Source organism: Bos indicus, chromosome 25, assembly GCF_029378745.1.
Source record: "Bos indicus isolate NIAB-ARS_2022 breed Sahiwal x Tharparkar chromosome 25, NIAB-ARS_B.indTharparkar_mat_pri_1.0, whole genome shotgun sequence".
In the NCBI taxonomy this organism is placed as follows: domain Eukaryota; kingdom Metazoa; phylum Chordata; class Mammalia; order Artiodactyla; family Bovidae; genus Bos; species Bos indicus.
The window spans coordinates 31,506,897-31,531,185 of NC_091784.1; the positions used below are offsets into that span (position 1 = coordinate 31,506,897).

At 37.8% G+C, this 24,289-nt stretch overlaps 1 protein-coding gene across 10 annotated transcripts in view; it reads right to left on the bottom strand.

Moving 5' to 3' along the window:
- AUTS2 (activator of transcription and developmental regulator AUTS2) overlaps window positions 1-24,289 on the bottom strand; it is a 1,215,639-nt gene that overhangs the window by 674,171 nt on the left and 517,179 nt on the right. For all 10 annotated transcript variants that reach the window (XM_070779197.1, XM_070779196.1, XM_070779194.1 and 7 more), the window contains 2 exons: window positions 22,936-23,037; window positions 5,869-5,904 (listed from right to left, as the gene is read on the bottom strand). In XM_070779197.1, the coding sequence (XP_070635298.1) occupies window positions 5,869-5,904; window positions 22,936-23,037 (138 nt within the window). The remainder of the gene's footprint in view (window positions 1-5,868; window positions 5,905-22,935; window positions 23,038-24,289) is intronic.

A 24,289-nucleotide genomic window follows, 5' to 3' on the forward strand; every position in this document is an offset into this window, starting at 1 on the left:
TTTTAAAGCAGTTAAACAAAGGAATGAGTCTTTGATCTGAAAGATTCTTCTGATTGATAGTCCATGAAACTCCAGATCAGTTAAATCAATCAAAATAAAGGTTGTGTGGGTAGTCAGAGTTAAACCTTGGGGTTTCACACTGCCCATGGTTTAGTTTATACTGCTCATACCAACTCATTCAACATTTCTGTAATTTGGAAATCCCCAACAAGGATAAGACAATCTCCCTTAAAGCCAATGTTGGGAAACAGATTTTAAAAAAATAAATAATGCTACTTTCTGAATTCCATGACAGTGATCTGTATGTTCCCTCTGGGACTGTCAATGCACTCTGCTTACGTTGCTAAAGGCTTTATACTGCATCATCTCTATGACCAAATAGGGATATACTAGCTGTGGGACAGAATAAGCTTATAGCCTATTTCTATGCGTTTATGTAACTAAAGAATGCAAATATAAAAATACTGTTCACAGTTGTTAGTTTCAAAGAAAGGCAGACTTGGTCGCTCAACTGAAGAGTGGTGTTCATTAAGCAGTAAAGGGACTATGGCCTTGCACTCCTGTGTCTCAGAGGACAGCAGAGAAAGGCAGCAAAGCCAATTGGAAGGGCTGATCCCTGGGGCAGACACTTAGATGCAGGGCAGACAGAATTACAGATCTTGGAATATAGAGAACCAAAGGCCCTTTAGCAATTATCTAGTCCAGTGGCTGGTAAAATCTTTTTTTCCCCTCAAATCATTTTCTTTTCTCAAATCATATTTTTTAAAGTGATTTACTTTCTCCAAATCTGAGGCGCCAGAGAAGGGAGGTGAGAAGACAAGGAGACCAGGCTCAGGGCTCATTCCCACATCCAGGAGGAGTACCTGAATTTTCATTCTACCTCCGTAATTAGTTTGCAACAGCCAACCACAAAGATTCCTGTAGATGTTTAAAAATACTTAGTCTATTCCCTCACAGAAAAGTTCAGAAAATGAGAATATTATGGGATTGGTGGCAACTGGAGACACCAACTCATCCTTTCTGTTTATTTTATTCACCAAATTTCTTGATTACCTTGTACTTCACAAGGAAGGTAAAACTAGTGTGGACACAGAAGACAGTTTCCACAGGGTGAGCAAGAAGAGTCATCTCACTCACAGACTCTACAAATAATGAAATGTCTGCTCACCCAAATTTAAACTGTAGTGTTCACTTAATCAGAGTATGCCGCTCATGGCTCACAGACCCCACTCTGAAAGTCAGAGTGTTAAAAACCAATCAAAAACATTTTAAAAAGGTAAGAGTGGGAAATAGAAAACAGAATTACAATTTTAGTCTAAGTCCCTTGAAATTAGAGTTTATTGGTGACTATGTTGAAGAATCTGTCAGAGCACAGCTATAAAGCAACCCTCCAGTATAAATAGTCCTGTGGTTCCCAATCTTAACAAAACACAATACTTAAGTGTAGATTCTAGTTTTGTTACTTTCTAGGAGGCAAATATAGTTCAGGGTAGTATTTTAAAGGGTACAGCTCAAAACGGTGGCAAATATACCATTCCGAAGGACAACTGATTTCATTTGCTCAGTGTTTCTGCATAGTACACATACAGCTCCAAAATCATTAGCAGTGTCCTAGATTTTAAGGTGACTGATAGGTTCCAAGGCTTTTATTATTATAATCAGAATAATATATTCATTAAATTTTTATATTACATATCCCATAATTAACCACTTTAGTGAACTTGTACTCACTTTGGATACAGAGAATCTCTGAGGCTATTTCAAACGTACTTAGGTGAATTACTGGGTAACTATTAGGGGTCATTTAGGGATATTATTGAATACACGAACAGTTACATCTCAAAGACATTTTGTGATAAGGCCACAGTTGCCTTTTCAGGACATACTGAAGTTATTACAGGGAATTACTGGTTTAATGTAAATTTAAATTTGGGTGGCAATGTTTTGTTTTTCATGTTATTTTGGCCACCTCTTTTAAACTATCATTGAAGATAATTAAATTTCTAACTATGTACTCTAACTTCCAAACTCATTATGTTCCTAAAAAGGAATCTCTTCTTTCCTGAGACTTCTATCCCAAGTAAAAGAAGTGTCACGGTCATAAAATCTTGGTTTGACACCTTTCTAATTTTAATGTAACAGTTCACTAAGCCAAGTTCAAGTCTCCTTATAAGCCATCTCCTTCCTACTCTCAGCCCAACCCAAAGAGCTATCAGCAGTCTTTAAATGTCTCAGGTCTGAGGGGAAAAAAATCAACAAATAACTTTAACGGACAAATTAAAACACCCAATATGTGGATGGCCTACAGAATAGTTCATTCTGACCTCATCATGAGCAAAGAGAATGACAGGGAAGGAATTTTATGTTTGTATATACAGTAAACTGGTATACAGCTGACCAAACACAAAACCCTAGCCTCCTAAGAAAGTATGCAATGAGAACAAAATATTCCTCTCCTACAGTTACAAATTACAATGTTTACTTTTTATTGTGAATTTCCAGTGGTACATCTCCATCACAACATTTCACAACCACTTAATGAGGCCACATTTATTCCATCACACTATACAGTGGGGATCACAGAAGAAAACATGTATTATTTCCTATTATTGAGAGCTGCTCTGTGTGCATTAAATATCTTACCTCATTTAATATTCACAACTCTCTTAGGTAGGTAAAGATGAGGAAACAGACTCAGAGACAAGAAAGAATTCATCCAAGGTCATACAAGTAGTCTTTATATCGTACTGTCTCTAAGTTCTTAATTATATGCTATGCATAATAAAACTTCAAATACATGTAAAAGAAGAAAATATAGGCCAAAACATTTAAATTGAAAAGAAAAATGTGTTCATTGCATTAATGTGTGTTTTTTTTTTTAAAGAAAATCCTACACACTCCAACAAGTTTTGGTACTCTTGCCAAAAAAATAAAAAAGCAAATATATTCCAACTAGTCTATACTTCCATTTATATTTAGAATATGAGCTGAGCATGAGTATGTAATGAATATATATGTATGTCTCTCTGTGTGTATAACACCCACATTATTCATAAGCTCCCAAAAATGTGAAAAGTTTGTTCCAATCCTTCTCTATTTTGTCTACTTTAAGAATTCTTTGCAATATGCTTATGTAAATACTGATTTTAGCTGCTGTTCTCATTTCTCGAATCTTCAGCTTATAAATGGATTGGAAAAGTGACAGACCTAAGCAGACATCTATGAAACACAAAACCAAGGAGGTATAAACAAATACAATTTCATCAGAAACAAAAGTCTATTCTTCAAAGCCTTTAAGTTACTACTACTGTTTAATGAAAAGAACCAAAAGAAAGTAAAACATACTGGCTGTGGGTAAGGTACACACACACACATGTGTACATATATACCTGCAAGTGCATACAGTTATGTGGGCATCTATTTTATTAGCATACACGATGATCGGCATTCTACCTTAGTTCACTAAAAGTTCTACAGGGGCATACAGTCTAAATCAAAGAAGATTCTGAAGTTAGAGTAATGTTGGGGCAAGGGGAGAGTATTTAAGAAAACATTTTCACGTTGTTAAACTGAAGAGGTGAGTGCCTTCAGTTTTCTTATACTAGGATTCACACTATGGTTCAATTGCATTAATAGCTCATTGACTCTGCAGGTAATCTGCTTCTCCCCACACTTCAAAGTGATGCTGAAGAGGATTAAGGATAAAGTCGAAATATCATCATTCCACTTACCTGATGCTGAGCCTTCACTATAGACTTAGGTAAAGGTCATTATGACATCATAGATCATAAAGAACAGTGCAAAGAATACATTGGCATGAAATCACTAAAAATTGTAAATATACTATCTCCACTTAGAAGTGTGAAACTCACCAATGCTTCAGTTAGTACCTGAAATTAAATATTACATGTGATATTCCTGAGATAGAAACTGAAACAGAAGATGCTTTTTGATGAGGACTTGGCAATAATAACAATGGATTTTGCACTTTCATAACATAATAATCCCATTATTGGAAACACATTCTATGTAGAACATTTTTGTCATAGTTGAGAGCTGAACTTACATCTGGTATGTATCTCCTCGATGTAAGCTAATAATACTACAGATTTTTATATATAAGCAAAGTAATATTAAGAATAATTTTTCTAAAGTACATAAAAAAACCTTTTATACTCATCCAGCTCTGTGTAAGTGTAAAAAGTATTTGAGATTTATAATTGCAAAAGACTTTTGATTCATAAGAACCTATTGTTACACAATTAAAATAAACATTCCTGGAATTAGAAAAGTAAGTGACCAAAAGCATAATAAAATTCTCAGTACTTTTAGAGGTGATTTTCTTCTTTCAGAGTGCTCTTACTGACAATAATATATATATATATATATATATATATATATATATATATATATTTTTGAATGCTCAGTCTGGAAGTAATCAGAGGCTGAGTCAGTGGCATTGGCCTCCTTCTGCTGAAGAAAGTAAAGAGGGGGGATTTAGCTTTTGGATAGAGAATAAACATTGGCAGGCTCCAGATTTTACTTCCAGCATCTCAACCCACATCCAGCCTGGTGTGAAGAGATGGCAGATGGGACTACTTCTGTTATTTCGGCTGCTGAAGCAGGATCTTGTTTCAGCATCCTGCTTGTTTCTATAAGCATGAATATTCAACCACAATAAGGAGTAAGGATAAGTGTGCTGACTGTATGAAGCAGGTAACAAGAAATCATCAACCCTTTCTCTTTGTATCATAGGCTAAGACCAGAAAAAAAAAAATCAACATTTAATAAATGCCACTTCATCTAAGCTTGGAAAAGACTTATTATTCAATGAAAAGATGCTTGTTTTCATGGATTTAATGTAAATGTAAGGAGAGAAATGTGTGGGCAGAAGAAAGCCAAAGTAATTAGCATTTTAGGGGGGAGAAATTTAAAGGCAACACAACAGAATCAGTAACCATTTTCCACTTTATTTTCATGATTTCATTATTTTCCCTGAAAATGCTGAGCAGATATTAGAGTATCTGTGTTCATCACTCAGAACATAAATAAGATTCCTTCAAATTCCTTTAAATATCACAACAAATGTCTACATGGGCATGTTATCCCACTGTGTAAATAACGTTTATGTGTAATTCTTATTTATTTATATTTTGAAAAGCATTACTGAATCCAAGAAGGATAATTTAGCTATAGATAAGAGGAATGGAAGTGACAATTTCTTCATGAATGAGAAATATTGGGATAAGCCCTGAGGTGTATCACCATCCACACACTTCCCAAAGGACAGATAATAAGGTCTTAAAATTAAATAATACACCTATAGTCAATAAAATGACAAGTTTGATGATTGATGAGAAAAAAATCTAAAGGCCACCTACTCAGACTGTGAGGGAAAGCATACAGTCACCTCTCAAAAAAATTAAAATATGGCAATTCATTGTATAAGTGGGGCAGTTCTTCAAGGGATCTTAAAGAACATGTATACCTCATTGCATAAATTGAATTCCATCTTCCACTTGACCACTTCCACTTGACACTTCTCACTAAAAAACCAATTTTTCAGGAAAGGTGGCACAGGTCAAGCAGGATTCCCTGTATCTCCTTACTCTGCCAGGTGAGGGGCAAACGTGCTGGGTGCTAGGAACCAGACACATTTTTGAGACTGACTTGTGAACCCTAGTGCCCAGCAGGTGATGTATTTTAAAAATAAAACAACTCTCAGTTAAAAGATGGACATCAGTCTGCTCTTCAGGACTGAGAGGGAATTTCTTGGACGTTTTTTTTTCACATCCTAATGAGTATATATTACACAAGAAAATGAATGCCAGCGCGAGGCACACATGTGGAAGTTGAGATAAAACTTACGAAGTAGCCTGTTCCCAAGCTGGAAGGAGCTGAACTCTGCAAGAAAGCATAAAAACAAAGTGGAAAATCAGCAATGGTTTTTAACACGTTCCAATCCACACAGCTCATTACCAGTTCTTCGCAGGCTTTTCATCACGACACCACATCGCCTGTATATGCGGCCCCTTGTCATCTGCTACTGATACAAACACCGTGTTGCTTAATTTTCCCCTTTACATCTCTCAACAACTCAGAGATGCTAACGTGCTATTTACTGAATTCCAAGCTTCTGCGGTGGACGTAATTGCCAATTTATTTGACAGGCAGCTGGGTAATGAATTAATGATGGCATTTCGCCCTGCACTGAGACTAAACAGACACGCATCAGCCTGCCTCCCTGACTTGCTGACATTCAATGCCCTGGTCTCAAGCTACTCAGTTTTGTGGCCGCAAAGGGGCAGGCAAGAGGAAAGAGCCCAGACTGACTTGAAAATAAAAAGCCCAGTGGGTTTGGATGACTTTTCCAGTGTGTGACCTACTTGCCAGCTTATTCCCTCAAGGCACCAGTTAGTACACACAGAGCGCTTTTCAAAACTGAGACATTTTGTAAACATAATTAGTAGACTAAAATGCAAAGAATGTGTGGGTAAAGGGAAGTGGTGAAAAGCACCATTCTTCTAAAGGTTTTAGTCACCAAAGTTATCAGTTTAGGCTTCCACAGTTCTCACACAAAGGGAACTAAAAAACAGTGATGCTGAGACGTACCTGGGCCATCACTTCATAGGGGAAAGAGACCCAAAAAAGAACTTGGTTTGAATTTTAAACTTGTCTGTGTTGTTTTTTCCCCCTAAAACCTCTCATTACAAATTCTTTAATTTGCAGTGTCCTCTTTATGAACGAGAGAGGCCCCAGATAAGCTTGAAACAAAAAGAACGCTAACACTGAGACACTCCTCAGGTCTCAGCAAGGAATCCTTGTACCAGCAAGGCCTCTCCCTGCCAGGCTTGGGCTGGTTGTTACACCTTCCACCTACAGGGAACGGACTTCCACGGTGATGCAACAGTTACTTGGGTAACCTCTAACTGTTCTACCTAAATGCCTGGTCCCTGCTCTGCAAACCACAGGTAGCATGTACCCTCTGCTTGACTCATCCTGGTTTCCCTAGCACTTAGCTCAATGCCTTGCACATAGCAGGCATTTGGTAAGTATTAGTTGAATTAATGTATGTATAAATCGATGAATGCTTAGACTGTATGGGGATGGGACTCAGGTGAACTTAACATCTCCAAAAATCATATCTCCAAATATAGATACGATTCTTGATTTTATATCAGTTTTGAAAAGGAAATAATGGTGCTGTAAGTACAAAGAGCATCTGTATCAAACAAGGACATGATGCTCCAGGGCATTCCTAAATTCAGCACCTGGAGCAAAACTTTCTTCCCCTCAGTGTTCCAGACAGGCTTGGGGGAATAAAGAACCTAGATACGTGATCCTGGACACTGGATTTTCAAAAACCTTGCTGCATTTGTGCTCCTATAAACGGTACATAGGGAGAGCAACAGTAGTCATGGAGACAGCTCCTCAGAGCAATGATTAGCCATGTGATGGCATCACCTGTTTTCAGCACCCACCACCCCCACTCCCCCACCCATGGCAGAACACAGGAAGGCAAAAGCCAAGTTAGATCTCCACCAGCCTGGAGTTGTGCCCCTGGGAGGCAAACTCATTTTAGAATGAATTACTCAGAGAGAGCATGGGATTTGTTTATTTCAGTGTTCCCCCCACCTTTCTGCAAATGTATTTTATCCCAGAAGCAGAAGGACCCCTTCAAGCCCACCTCCCCACCCCCACATACATATCATCTTATTGTATACCAAGAAAATGACATCCTTCAGGTCCCGGGAAGCTCTGTTATACTCATTTTGCATATATATTGTACATTACTCAGGGAGCTGGGTGGAGAAGAGAGCTTTGTTGTGCATATTTGTTCTGGCTATTGTTTATGCAGGTCTGACTGAATGAGGGAACAGTGGGTATCATTTCAATTTCTGATGTCAACATCAAATTACTTATTTAATTTCATGCCTGGCGAAGCATTGTATAGCTACACGCAGAATCATTTCACTTCATTTGTTATGCTGTGTTTTCGTGGCGATTGGCTTGCCTTCCAACTGACAGCTTTAATTACGACATGAATTTGATTGCACTGCCGAGGAATTAACATAATGCAACAAAGCATTTAAGAACCCTGCCTTACAACACCCCCCTCACATACACATGCATGCATGCACGCACGAGCACAGATAGACACATGAAGGAACAGACCCAAGATCCTCATGTACATTAAAGGTCCACTGGAGTTTCAACTTTTGCTAGAAAGCATATAGAACTAGAGAGTCAGAGGCTACCCACATTTGAACTCACCATTTTGTGTGTGTGTGTGTGTGTGGCATTCAGCTATAATTTCTGGACCTAGCAGAAAAGTTCGTAGAAAAACTCTTCTAATCTACTTTGCCAAATGTCCATGGCGTTGACATTTCCTCCCCTCTAACTCCTTTCTCCACTATATTTTTCTTGGCCGATTGCCAGCTCCCTTCAATCATTGCTGGAAAACTTGAACAGAAACGTTTCTGAAATAAAGTGATTTCTCCTTGGTCCAGTTCTATAAGCCCAAGAATCTGCTAAGGCCCTGTGTTCAGTGGGATGCTACTCCTGGTCCTTCACCATCAGACAGAGGTATAGCAGAAGTTTTGAGACCAGCCACAGGGCAGAGAAGCAGGGTTTCACTGACACTCAGGTCACATACCACATGCCTCAGGCCTTGCTAACCAAAAATCCAGAAAAGTCTCTGTCATTTATACTTAATCTAAGTATATATTTAAAAGCTGAAAATATTTGATAGTTTTAACATTTTTCCAAGTCACAAATTCCATGAACAACTTAAACCATGGGCAACAATAGATTATGCTACATTATTGTGTTAGTAGCTCAGTTGTGTCCAACTCTTTGTGACGCCAAGGAATGTGGCCCCACCAGACTCCTCTGTCCATGGGATTTTCCAGGCAAGAGTGGGTTACCATTCCCTTCTCCAGGGGATCTTCCCAACCCAGGGATTGCAGGCAGATTCTTTACCACCTGAGCCACCAGCAAAGTCCCAGATTATCCTATAAAAATGAAATAAGTATTTAAAAATAGCTTTTTTACTGTTAGAAATGTTTTATGTTTCTATAGCTATTTGTTTACAAATGTGCATCTAGGAATTATTATTGTTTTCTCATGTTACAGGAGACAGACAGCATGAAGAAAGGGCTCAGGAAAGCAGATAGGTGATGATGTCCTGACCACTGAACCATTTGATGAAATCAAGTTGAATTTTAACTTTCTATGCTTCCCCAATTTATAATGAGAGGAAAGGGGCTTCCATTTTTGTTGCTTGGACAGAGACCGCATACATTGTCCAAACTATATAGCAAAAGTGGCCACAGAATCTAAAAAAGGGTATAAGTCAAAATGAGGCTTGAAAAACTAAGTTTTTTTAATTCAATAAATAAAAGCATCCTTGAATTTAAAAGCATTTGAAGTCAATCATATACACACGTTTAGGCAAATATGTTTGTTGAATAATGAAAAAGGCTTATTTCTTTAAGAAATTCTTATTTCTTTAAGTGATAGAGTTGCCAATTCATTCATATTTTCTGTGTATTACATAGAAATGAGAGGTATAGAGGGACTGAGAAAACAGAGTTAGAAAAAGTATTTAGTGGTTTCCACGAGAAGACAAGAGTATGAAGAAATTCCAGACAGTTGGCTATCGGATATGTGATTTCCAGGCTCATTATAAGCTATCTCCTGTTTAACATGGTCTTTGCATTTGTTTTTTTGTTTTTTCCCAGATTTGACCACTGTTCCAGCAATCTCCGCAAATCACCTACCTCGAACTCATTAAGTTGTAAAGAGGAGCTTTCTTACAAACACACTGTGCCTCGGTCTCCGAGCTGCGCGGGCCGCAGACACAGTAATGGGGCGCGTCGCTGAAAGACATTTTCCAGGAAGGAGGATGCTGCTGTTGACATTCAAGTCCACCAGCAGACAGTCATTGAATGCATGCTCATTCTACTCCTCTCATTGCCCCCCACCTGACTTGCTTTCCGTCTCTGTTACTAAGCTATTATTGAAGCTACTCATTAAACCCATGAAGTTAAAATTTCTGTTTTAACATCTTACCTAGAACAAGGGATTTCAAAAATCGGTTATCCATCCAAAATAGATGTACTCCCTTCATTAGAGATCTACACAGAGAGGCCATGGCTACTATTACGGCTCCCTAAGCATGTGATGGATGTGTGCTTCACCCGAAAGGAAAATGTAAGCTCTGACCCTAGGGCTAATTTAAATACAGTATTTTAAAATTCTTCCAAATTATCACGCATGTCTGACATCCCTGCCTATCCACCCTCATGTTATACTTTTTCTTCTTGGGAGTGAAAAGTAGAAGGATCATGCTAAGAATCACATGGCCAAGTATATTTCTTACAAAGGTCACAAGACGAGTTCATTTGTCTTCTGTAGTGTTTTAGAAAACAATGACAATTAAAAGAACCTAAAATTTTAATCTTAAGAAATGTGCCTTGGAGATAAAGATTACTGATAACTTATAAAGATGAAAAATATATATAAATAGAGAAATGAACCACTAGTGGAAGTAAAAACGTGGGCACAACTTGAAAAAACATCACGGGTGGAAACGGTCACTTCCAAATTCAATTTTCAACGTGTTACAATCCATTTCAAGTTGTTACCAGCTCTCATCTCTATTCAGCAGCCTTCGGGCTTTTCCCCCTAATTTCATTCTTGCTCTCATTTTTATCTGCAGTTATTCACATAAAAGGAAAAGTAAACATTTTAAAATAAAAATTACAACATTCCTTCTAACACCTTTGAGAGGCTTTTTAAATATTCACTTATATGGTAGGTTAAATAGTGTCCCCCTAAAATTACAGGGCCTTCTTGGAACCTAAGAATGTGATTGTGAGGGTTAATTTTATGCATTGACTTCATTGTGCCACTGGGTAACCAGATATCTGCTCAAATGTTAGTCTGGGTGTTACTCTGAGGGTGTTTTTGGATGAGTTTAACATTTAAACTAACAGGATGAGTAAAGCATACTGTAAGTAAAGCATAATGTAAGTGGGCCTCATCCAATCTGTTTAATAGAACATAAGGGATGGCTGTACTCAAATTGAGGGAATTCCCTTGACTCAGCCTTCAAAGTGAAACAGTTTCCCCCCCCCCACTTTCAGGCTCAGACAGACTGACACACAGACTTTTCTGGGGTGTCAAGCCCTCCAGTCTTTCTGGTTCTCAGACTTTGGGGCTCAGACTGGAACTAACCATCAGCTCTCCTAGGTCCCCAGCTTGCTGACTGTACATTTTGAGACTTGTGAATCTCCATAACTGTTCAAGTCTATACATTTTATGACTCTGTTTCTCTTGAGAACCCTGACTGATATAAATGAACTTGCTTGGAAACAGGGACTTTGCAGGTGCAATTAAGTTGAGGTCATACTGGATTTAGGTGGAACCTAAATCCAATGACTGCTCTCCTTATAAGGAAATCAGACGTACAGAGCTACAAATAGAGTAAAAGGCCATGTGAATAGAGGCACACATTGAAGTGAGGTGGTTATAAGCCAAGTATCATCAAGGATTTTAAGAAGCAACCAGAAGCCAGTAGAGCAAAGGAAGGACTCCTTTCTGAGACTTCAGAGAAATCATGGCCCTGCCAATACTTAATGTTGGACCTCTAGCCTTAAAAACTACAAGATAATAATAAATTTATTGTTTTAAGTTTCCTGGTTTGAGATTATGCATACAGTCGCCCAGGAAACCAAGAGAGTCTATAGCCGCCTTACTATGAACTAGAAAATATCATGTGATCAGCTCCTGTATTCATTCCCTCTGCTCTAGCCACAAAGGCCTGCCCCACCCCTCACATTTAAACATGTCAGGCTTACCCCTGAGTCAAGGCCATGATCTTGTCACTTATCTTGCCTCAATATTCTTCCCCCCTTTCATCATTCAGGCTTCAGTTTAAACATCACCAAACAAAAAGGACTAATTCAATTACTCCAGTTAAAGTGGCAACACCCTGCCACACCCCCCACTACTGCTTTGTTTACTTCGTAAAATGTATTACATCAAAAATAATGCTATTGTTTGCTCTCAGGTTTGCTGTTTGCCTTCCTCAATAGAATAGAAGCTTCATGAAGCCAAAGGTTTCATCTTGTTCCCCACTCAACCTCAAGTGTCCAGAACTACACCTGACACTTAGAAGGTATTAGATAAATATTCCTGGACAATCGAAACACTGGTGTGTCCAAGAAAACACAGAAAAATACGATACAGGAAATGCAAAAGACATAAACAAAATGGTAGGGAAAATGAAAATATGGCAAAAATAGAAAAAGAAAAGAAAGGAGAAACAGAATACCAAGAGTCTGTAACAGGTCTGCATTAGATTTTCTACTTAAATACAGGGAAGTTCACTGATGGTGTGGACTGTGACCGTTTCTTCCTTAATAGTAACTAGTAAACCTGGCAATAAAGTTTGGGTGCTGGGTGGGAAGAAAGGAGGCTAGGACAGATGCTTGCACAGATGGATGGGTGTTGGGACAGTGGGCTAGACAAACCAGTAAAAACCCCGAAACCTGGGAGATTCGAGATAGGAGAAGGGACATCTCAAAAAGCAGCAGAAAAAATGCATCAACTGTGGTATTAAATGAACTAAAGAGCTACAGGGCAATAAGATTAGAGAATTGTATTGCATAATAGTTCCGAGAATTCCCCTTTGACCTAACTTGAAATGTTTCAATTCTTTTAACATCTTGAACATTTTAAAAGTATGAAATATTTGTCTGCCTTTTCACAATTAAAATCTTGACCCCAAATTCTTTCAGAGATAGATTAGTCACATCCATGTAGTTATATGAATAAAGCATTAAAGGAGTTTATTTCCACAGGGTGGTGGCAGGAAGAGTCTGCTAGAAGTGAAATTGGGCTACAGAAGAAGAAAAAAAAAAAAAGAGTACTCCAGAAGAAACAAGTAGAAGGTATAAACCACAGGGAAGTAGAGGAAGAAAGGGAAGATGAAGAGGTAGCTTCATACATCCTGGTGGAAGATTCTGCTAATAGCCTCAGGAGTGTGGGACTTCGTCTGCAGGATCTTAAACAAGATGGTTTAATAGTGAGTTCTGACTCTCAGAAAAACAACTGTTGGGACTTATCCAGTCCAGTGGCTGGGACTCCATGTTCTCAACGCAGGGGGCTCAAGTTCGATCCCTGATTAGGGAACTAGATCCCACATGAATGACTAAGACTTTGCATGCCAAAACCAAGATCTGGTGCAACCAATAAAGAAAGTAAGTAAATAAATATTTTTAAAAAACAACAACTGTGGAAGCTTTGTAGAGTAACAGGGCAAAGAAAACAGAGCTGGGTCAGATTCTATCACTGGGAGGCCACAGTAATCACAGTAATCACGGTAATCATCTATGTAAGAAATGATAAGGGCATCTGAACATCAGTCACGTAAAGGTGAAGATGATCATAGCCAAATGCTTCCTCAGAAATACAGTGACAACGTTAAACAGGAAGAGGAAGGAAAACAGTTCAAGTTTGAAGGTAATAGCTCTGAGATCCAGTATGGAGATAGGGAAATAAAAGAGTTCAGGTTTGAGAAAACAGAGTATAAGGAGGATTTTATTTGAGAGGAAAACGGTGTTTGTCACGATTGAGACAAGCAGGTGTTGTGGAACTGCCAGCTACAAGGGAATTCAAATCAGAAAGTTTAGAAAAGGCTCCTACGGTAAGTATAAACCTGATGTAAAAGAAGGGAATAAATATTTTTGAGCACAGTGAATGTGCCAAGAACTGTTAAAGAAATTCAAACACATGGTACCAGGTAATTTTTAAAAGAAACCTTACATGGTAGATGAAATGACCCCCATTTTGCAGAATAAGAAACCAAGGCTTGGAAAGATCAAATTTTTTGCTCAAGGTCACATGGATAATAAACAGCAAACTAGCTATTAAAACTTATCTGTTTGTAACAAATGCCCATGATCACTTTAAAATTTGAGGTTTTGTTCTATGTGTTAAGTCTTTAAGTAAGTTTATCTCAAGACTTTTGACAACTTCCTCAGTTACAAAATACTGTTTAAGTTTAGAAGCAATACTTTCCCTTCTGAATAACTCATCATGAATATTTATATAGTCAATTATTCCCCTTAACTTTTTCCTTAGTGACTAATCTAAACAAGTTACTGTTTCTCCTTGATGTGGACAATGTGAGAGTCCCTGTAGACTACTATTCCCTCCTGGCAATGTGCTGTGGGGATACATAATTTGGAAAAGCCAAGCACATTTGGTTTTTGAGCTTTACCCATGAGTCAAATTCTCCAGCCACACTGGAATTCTTTTTTCTTAATCTTTTTGCCTGTCCAATTGAAAAAAAAAAAAAAGAAAGAAACAAAGCTGGAATAACATAGTTATCTTGATTAGAGGCACTTGAGGTAAGTCTCAACTTCCAGAGCTTCTAAAAATATCATTCCAGTGAGTGGAAGACTGAAAGAGAATTTCATCTCAGCTTAAAATCTAGAGTGGGCATTGTAAACTAACAGGGATTAAATTCACTTTCCCGCTTTAAGTAACTAAAACAACTAGACAAAATGTGTGAAAAAAACAAACTTTTTAAGAAACTGGGCAATAGCAGTGTAGTGATCTTAGAGAGACAGAAAGAAAACAAAATAATTCTTACAACTGCCCCAGCATAGTTCCTGGAGAGAGTTTTCATGCCATAGTAGGGTGGCTGGGGGTAACCCAGGTAGATCCCAGAAGAATCCCTGAGTTGAGAAGGTAGAGTTGACAGTCAGAAGAAGCCAAGTCAGCTGAAATTAGCAAAGCAGAGGATGGGAGAAAAGTCAGGTTCACAGTGAGAAAAGCAGGAAACCAGGAGACATCTTTCCTCGTGTCATCACCGGAGTCCGTATCAGCACATCCATGCGACAAAAGTACCCAAGGCAAGGGGAATGACCACCGGGAAGGAGCAGGTAGAACGACTGTCAGAGTCACAGAAAGCAGTGGATAACTGGCACTCCCACCAGCCAGAGTGGAAAAACCTTGTCCACATCAGGAATTAGGCAGAGTCTTCAGCTCTGGGGAAAAACAAGCTTTGTCCTAAAGGTTGTTCTGGATGCTCCAGCCAGAAAAGCATAAAAGCAAACCTCAGAAGAAATAAAAATATTATTTTCAAGTGGCATAATTGTATCCCAGAAAAAAAGCTCAAGAATATTTATGAAAACCAAAAATATCCAGCACTCATCAAAAACAAAAAAATTCCCAATATTTGGCACCTTAAAACAGTCAGCCACAAACAAAAGCCAGAAAATACAATCCATAATGAGGAAAAAAACCAATCAATAGAAACAGACTCAAAAATTACACAGATGACAGTTAGCAGAATATGAACATTGAAACAGTGATAACTATTTTCCACATGTTCAAGAAAGTAATGAAAGCATGAGCGTGGTAAGCAGCAACAAGGAGATATTTTAGCAAACAAAAACCAGTAGTGGTCTTTGAATCTATCTCCTGATTTTCTGATAGTCATTAGAGTAATTATTAGTTCTCCTTTAAGGAAAAAAAAAGGAAGTATCTTTATTCTTTAAAATATTATGGGGGTAGACATTGCCCTCATACCCAAAACAGTCATTTTGTGACTTGACTTGTCAAAGGCATTCATCTCAAAGATTTTAGATTGCAATGGCCCTGAGGCAAGGCTCTGCAACCTCACAACTATTCATGTGAAGGAAATAAGTGACTGGAGGTTTTGAAACATTTCACTAAAAGCCACCTACTTCTTTTTCTTCCCTTTTCTTTTTTCATATGTGTCATTTCTCCTTCTTTCATCTTTTAATGGTGCTGCAAGAAGTATGAATTTTAATAATAAGCAACATAAACCCAAAGTATATCACAGACTAACCTGACACAAGATTGACAGGATTATTACAGCACTAGTATTTTTTTTTTTAATTTTTTACTATGGTAAAAAAAAAAAAAAAATATATATATATATATATATACACACACACACACATAAAATAAAATGCAATATTTCAACTTATTTTAAGTGTACAATTCAGTGGCATCAGTTGCATCATAATGCAATGCAGCTATCAAAACTATCTATTTCTAAAACTATTTCTTCACCACAAACAGAAACTTTGTTACAGTTAAACCATAACTCTCATCTTTCACAGTTTCCTACCCCTACCAGTGGTCCCTGGAAACTCCCATTCTACTTTCTGCCTCTAGGAACTTGCATATTCTAGATACTTCACATCAGAAAATATTTGTCTTTTTATGTCTAGATTCTTCCACTGAGCATAACGTTTTCAAGACTCGAACTTCATTCTTTTTTATGGCTAATGCTCCCATGTCCATATATGCCACTTTTTGTTCATCCATTTACCTGCTGATGAACTCTTGGGATGTTTACATCTTTTGCTTACTATAAATGATGCTGCAGTGAAAACTGGCATATAAGTATCTCTTTGAGGACCTGGTGTCTGGGTATATGCCTAAAAGGAGAATTGGTGGCATGTATGGTAATTCTGTTTAGCTTTTTGAGGAATGTCAAGCTGTTTTCCACAGTGGATTTATCATTTTATATTTCCACCATCATGTACGAAGGTTTCAACTTCTTTAAATTCTTGCCAACACTTGCTATTTTCCTTTCTTCAAAGTATAACTATCCTAGTAGCTGTAAAGTAATATCTCATTCTGGTTTTGATTTGCATTTCCCCAATCACTATAATGATGAGCATTTTTCATGGGCTTACTGGTTATTTGTATATCTTCTTTGTATAAATATCTGCTTAAGTCCTTTGCCCATTATTGAATTCAGTTGTTTGTCTTTTTGTTGTAGTCTTTACATATTCTAGATATTAAACATTTATCAATTATATGATTTTCAAATATTTTCCTCCCATTCTTTGGTTTTTTTTTTTTCATTTTCCTGACAATACCCATTGATGCACTGCTGCTGCTGCTGTTAAGTCGCTTCAGTCGTGTCCGACTCTGTGCGACCCCTGTGACAGCAGCCCGTTAGGCTCCTCTGTCCCTGGGATTCTCCAGGCAAGAACACTGGAGTGGGTTGCCATTTCCTTCTCCAATGCATGAAAGTAAAAAGCGAAAGTGAAGTCGCTCAGTCGTGTCCGACTCTTAGCGACCCCATGGACTGCAGCCTACCAGGCTCCTCCATCCATGGATTTTCCAGGCAAGAGTACTAAAGTAGGGTGCCATTGCCTTCTCCACATTGATGCACAGAAGTTTTTAATTTTGATGAAGTCCAACTTATGTATTTTCTCTCTAGCTACTTGTGCTTTTGATGTCGTATCTAAAAATCCACTGCAAATTCAAGGTCATGAAGATTTACACACATTTTCCTGTAAGAATTTTATGGTTCTAGCCCTTATATTTAGGTCACTTATTAATTTTGAGTTAATTTTTGTTCATGGTGTGATGTAGGGGTCCAAATTCATTCTTTTGCATGGGAAAATCCAGTTGTCCCAACACCATCTGTTGAAGAGAAAATTCTTTCCCAATTAAATGGATATTAAACTCATGTTAAAAATCACTTTGCTATAGATGTATGAGTTTATTTCTGAACTTTCAATTCTATTCCATTGATCCATATGCTTACACTAACTCTAGTACCACACAGCTTCGATCACTGTAGCTTTGTAGTAAGTTTTGAAATTGGGAAGTGTGACTTTCCCAAACTTGTTTTATTTCAACACTGTGTTGACTTTTAGGGGCTTCATGCCATTTCATATGATTAGGAGTGCCTGATTTTCCATTTTTGCGAAAAAGGACGTTGGAATTTTCACAGACATTGCATTGAATCTGTAGATTGGTTTGAAGGGTATTGATATCTTAACAATACTCAGTATTTCTATCCATGATCACAGAATATCTTTTGTCAATTTCTTTGATCAAAAGGAAAACAAATTTAGGGAAACCAGTAAAAAATATCTCAATAACCATACAATCCTGTGCTCTTGTTCCTTGACCTAGTGCGCTTTCATTTCTCTACTCTGTGATGAAATTATGATTAACTAATCCTGGAATAATTTCCAGGGTCAATATGATCTTATATTAAAAGCACAACAAAATCTCAGAACAGTTATTTAAGCATTAAGTACTGTTAACAAATTAGATAAGAAATATCTATTTCTTTAAATTTACAGTTCCACCACAAATTTAATGAAACATATAAACACAAGGAAATATTCTTGTATATATATTCATACTCACAGTGAAAGACTGAGTATTCTTTATTTATATATTTGATACTATACCACATTAAAAGAAAAGGTAATCATAACTAAGATATTAAGAGTTCTGCAAAAATATTATACTTTTTGTCTATCCCACTTAATTCTTGTACAAACTTGCTTGTGTACTCAGTCAATAGGCCATGTCCAACTCAGGCTCTTCTGCCCATGGGATTTCTCAGGCAAGACTACCAGGGTGGGTTGCTATTTACTCTCTAGGGGACCTTCCCAACCCAAGGATTGAACCCATGGCTCCTTCATTGGCAGGTGGATTCTTTATCACTGAGCCACCAAGGAAGCCCAAGAATTTAATAGTCCATATATCAAATGTCACCCTAAATTTAACAATCTTTCCTGAGAGGTACAGGAAGATCTCTGTGTCTTAGGGTTGCCTACCTTGACTGACAGAGAAATGGACAGTAAAAAAAGTTTTGAGTACATACCCCTAAGATACCTGTTTATGAATTATATATAAGAACTACTCCTTACTTATTAAATTGAATATTAGTAAAGCTTAATTTCTATTTTTTAAAGAAAAAATAAGCCATAATATTTTTTTCCTATAATACACTGGATCACCTTGTACAGCATAATCAAGAAAATTAGAGAATTAAAAAAGAAGAAAACAAAAGGGGAAGGTTTTTGCTCTTTATGATATATCCTCACTCTACTGCTTCTTGAAACTCAGAGACTCTGAACACTGTCTCATTTTTAAGCCAAAACAATCTTGAGAAAGTACAACAAAGTTGAAAGTATCAGGCTGCCAGACTTGACACTAAACTACAAAGCTATCGTAACCAAAACACTATGGTATTGGAACAAAAACGGACACGTGGGTCAATGAAACAGAACAGAGATCACAGAAATAAACCAACGCTCACAGGGTCTATTGATCTATGACAGAGGAGGCAAGAATAAACGATAGGGAAAAGAGTATCTTTAATGAATAGTGTTCGGAAAATTGGACAGCTACATGCAAATGAATGAAAGTGTACCACTTTCTCATGTTATATAAAAAAATAAGCTCAAAATGGATAAAAACTTAAATATAAGACCTGAAAGCATAGAACTCCTAAAAAAAAAATAATTACAGGCAGTAATCTCTTTGACATTAGTCTTACCAATTTTTTTTGGATATACCTGCTCAGGAAAGGGCAACAAAGAAGCAAAAATAAACAAATGGAACTATATATAAAGCTAAAAAGCTTTTTGAACAACAAAGGAAACTACCAACAAAACAAAAAAGTAACACTGATTTGGAGAAGATACTTGCAAATGATATTTCTGATAAGGGGTTGGTACCCAAAATGTATAAAGAACTCATAGAACTCAATGTCAAAAAAATAAACAACCTGATTAAAAAATACATAGAGAACCTAAATAGGCATTTTTCAAAGAAGACATACAGATGGCCAATATGCACATGAAAAATGTTAACATCATGAATCAGCAGGGAAATGCAAATCAAAACCACAATGAGATTATCACCTCACACCAGTTAGAATGGCTATCAAAAAGACAAGAAACGACCCAATCAAACAATGGGCCAAAGAACTAAATAGACATTTCTCCAAAGAAGACATACAGATGGCTAACAAACACATGAAAAGATGCTCAACATCACTCATTATCAGAGAAATGCAAATCAAAGCCACAATGAGGTACCATTTCACGCCAGTGAGAACGGCTGCGATCCAAAAGTCTACAAGCAATAAATGCTGGAGAGGGTGTGGAGAAAAGGGAACCCTCTTACACTGTTGGTGGGAATGCAAACTAGTACAGCCACTATGGAGAACAGTGTGGAGATTCCTTAAAAAACTGGAAATAGAACTGCCATACGACCCAGCAATCCCACTGCTGGGCATATACACTGAGGAAACCAGAATTGAAAGAGACACATGTACCCCAATGTTCATCACAGCACTGTTTATAATAGCCAGGACATGGAAGCAACCTAGATGTCCATCAGCAGACGAATGGATAAGAAAGCTGTGGTACATATACACAATGGAGTATTACTCAGCCATTAAGAAGAATATATTTGAATCAGTTCTAATGAGGTAGATGAAGCTGGAGCCTATTATACAGAGTGAAGTAAGCCAGAAAGAAAAACACCAATACAGTATACTAACGCATATATATAGAATTTAGAAAGATGGTAATGACAACCCTGTATGCGAGACAACAAAAGAGACACAGATGTATAGAACAGTCTTTTGGACTCTGTGGGAGAGGGAAGGGGGAGAATGGCATTAAAACATGTATAATATCATATAAGAAATGAATCGCCAGTCCAGGTTCGATGCAGGATACTGGAAGCTTGGGGCTGGTGCACTGGGATGACCCACAGGGATGGTATGGGGAGGGAGGTGGGAGGGGGGTTCAGGATGGGGAACACGTGTACACCCGTGGCGGATGCATGTTGATGTATGGCAAAACCAATACAATATTGTAAAGTAAAAATAAATAAATAAATAAAAAGAAAGACAAGAAACAACAAGTGGTGGTGAGAAGGTGGGCAAAAAGGGAAGCACTGTGCGTGGGCGTTGAGAATGTAAATCTGTGCAGCCATTATGGAAAATAGTATGAAGATTACTCAAAAAACTAAAAATAGAACTACCATATGATCCAGGAATTCTACTTCTACTTCAACAGAAACAGTAAATCAAAAAAATATATATATATGTATCCCTCCTTTCATTGCACCACTATTTACAACAGCCAAGATATGGAAGCAACCTAAATGTTTATCATCAGATAAATGAATTTAAAAAATACTATACACTGACGCACACATACAAAGGAAGACAACTCAGCCATAAAAAAGAATGAAACCTTCTCAGTGGCAGCAACACAGAAAAACTGAAGGATACTGTGCTAAGTGAAATAAGTCAGACAGAGAAAAATGCGTACGTATGATTTCACTTATACATAGAATCTACAAAACAAAGCAAACGAACAAACAAAACAGAAAAAGACTCACAGACATGGAGAACAAACAAGTGGCTGTCAAACAGTAGAGAGGTGATTGTGGGAGGATGGACAGACAAAGTCAGTAAAGGGAATTAAGTGTGAACTTCCAGTTATAAAATAAATATATCACAGGGATGTAAATGAACCTATAGAGAATACAGTCAATGATACCATAACAAATTTGTATTGTGACAGATGAAAGCTGGATTATTGTGGTGATCATTTCATAATCTATAAAAAACATCAAATCACTATGTTGTACACCTGAAACAAATGTAATACTATATATTAATTATATGCTGCTGTGCTGTGCTTAGTCGCTCAGTCGTGTCCAACTTTTTGTGACCACACGGACTGTAGCCCACCAGGTCCCTCTATCCATGGGGACTTTCCAGGCAAGAATACCAGAGTGGGTTGCCATTCCCTCCTCCAGGGGATCCTCCCAACCCAGGGATTGAACCTAGGTTTCCCGCATTGCAGGTGGATTCTTTACTGTCTGAGCCACCAAAGAAGCTCAAGAATACTGGAGTGAGGAGCATACCATCCCTTCTCCAAGGGATCTTCCTGACCCAGGAATCAAACTGGGGTTTCCTGTATTGCAGGCAGATTGAAGCTACCAGGGAAGCCCATATTAATTATAACTCAATTTAAAAAGAAAAAGAAAGATGGTTAGAATCCTGAACTCACCACCTGTGGTGACTAAAGGGTAATCTGCAGCTTCCGGGGGCGGGGGAGGAAGAAAGGAAAGAAAGACGAGGGAAGGCGGAGAGAGGGAGAGGGAAAGAAGTGATGAGAAGAGACAAGAAGAGAAAAAAGAAAAGAATCAGAAATTTCCCAAATTGAGTATGCTAATCACAAAAGGTAAAATGGTGTTATTTCTGGGAATGCTCTTCAATGGTTACCCAAATTATTTTTTTAGTGACAGTAGAATTATTTTCTTCCTCTAGTAAAAGTTTTTTGCAAATAAATCAAACAGGTTGGGAGGAAAAAAACAATACTGTCTCAACCTGTTAATGTTCCTTTTTTGCTATCACGAATAAAATTTTCCCCCTACTTGATCTATTTTAAAGGAAAGTTTTAAAATGTTGCTCTCAGGTGCAAAGATGGGTCAAGGATCCTGCTCTACGACACATTAGGGAGGGGTGTGAGACCACCCCAAGAGGGAAGAAGTAGTTCTGTGCCTTGCTGGTGCACAGGGGCCTGGAGAGTGGTTAGAACAGGTCTAGAAGGTGGACAGACCCCCTTAAGAGGCATGTAGTGTGTGCTCACGGGGGTTTTCCTCTAGAAATCAGAAGGAAAGTAAGTGGTGGGTTAGTCATCCCTTCCAACAGGAATAAAACCAAAGAAAGGGGCTGTTACAGATCTCACAGGTGAAAAAATGACAAAAGGCCCACATTTAAGTACGTCATCTCCCAGTTGCAGCACTGCCAGACTAGTTCTTCCATTTGTAACATGGATACCAAAAAGTATTATCACTTCCTTTTGTAATCCTTTTGTAAGCTGATAGATACACCCAACCAACCTTATAATTCTTTAAAACACATTTTAAGTCAAACTAGAAAACAGAACAATACTATAAAGCAAGGCTCATATATGTGTCTGCCGAGAGAGGAAAAATGCTTGGGTATTTACAAAATGACATGAAGGGATGTGCTGGTGAACTGAAACTGGACTCAAGGGATGTGTGGTCTGGTGGTTTCAGTTTTTTTTAACTTACGTCACTGAGCCTTTCCCGGGAGCTGCTCCTGTGGAAGCCTTTGGATTCTCCACTGGCGCTTTCACTGTCACTGTCCCTGCAGCTGTTCTGCCCTGGCTTGAGCTGAAGGAAGAAGAAAAGAGAAAAAAGAAAAGTGTCAGTGGTCTCCTCACACAACTGCTCCTTCACCCTTATTCTTTAAGCCTTGTCAAAAATGAACAATTTAAGGTCCTGGTCTTTAGCATTTTTCTCAGCTTCTGAATAGGGCCAGGCAAGCTGCTGTAGAAAGAAATATGGGGGATAAGATAAGTAAAACATTTAGCATAAAATGTCAATGTAGATAAAAAGACCTGAGCAAGCCTTAAATAAACACTTGAAAAGTCTAACATGAATCTTGGAGGGTAATCTTCCCTGAGATTTTTCCAATCCAGGTTTCACCAGCTATGATTTCCATCTTATTCTCTCTGTCCTCTTATGGAGAGAAAAAAAAAAAAAAGAACCAACAAAGAGAACAAAAAACAAGTTTTTCTTTTCCTAAGAGAAAATGATGAGATTCTTTATATTATCCTTTAACCACTAGGGAGACAATGACCCTGTTTTTCAAGATAATATTCTAAAGGTATTTTAAAATACCAAATTAAGACCAACAGCTTAAGTAAATTAAGTCAACATCCATTCAACAACTATGTATTAAGTATAACATCTGAGCCTGAGAGTAAAAACTAGAGATATGGTGCTTATTGACCAACTTAAATAGTCTCTGCTGTTCCATAGCTTTACAAAGCTGTTACCAGTTTCTACACATTTACTGGCTCTGATTTTCATGTACAGGTTGTTGGACACATTTACCCAGATCTGATTTTCCATTCAAAATTAACAAACACACAGAACAGCAAACCACGAATCTATATAAGAGTGAGTCAAATTCACATGGACCATTAGTCTGTGATGTTATCACCAACCACGTTTGCAGAGAACCCAAGCAATGTGATGCAAGTTACAACACGGAGCCCCTTTACAATGTGCTCACTCTAGCAAGAGAAAGACAGAGCAGGATAAACAGAGACAGCAACACAATGAAATATATACACGCTAAATGAAAACCAGAAACGAGCCAGTGGTGTTCGGAGGAAAGGTAATTTCTGAAGTCTTGAACTGTAAAAAAAAGATTAAGCACCCATGGCTGAAAGGAGAGAGAAAGATATTCTTTATGAGAGAAAGTCAAAAAGAAAAGGCAGGGAAACCAACATGCTAGGAAATGATCAGGAGTCTTATCGGAATTTAAAACAACAACAACTTCTTCTGTGAGGAGATAGGAAGAGGGGGGCATGGGTTAGAAAATGGGAAATGTCAAACAGAACACAAGCCCCTTATT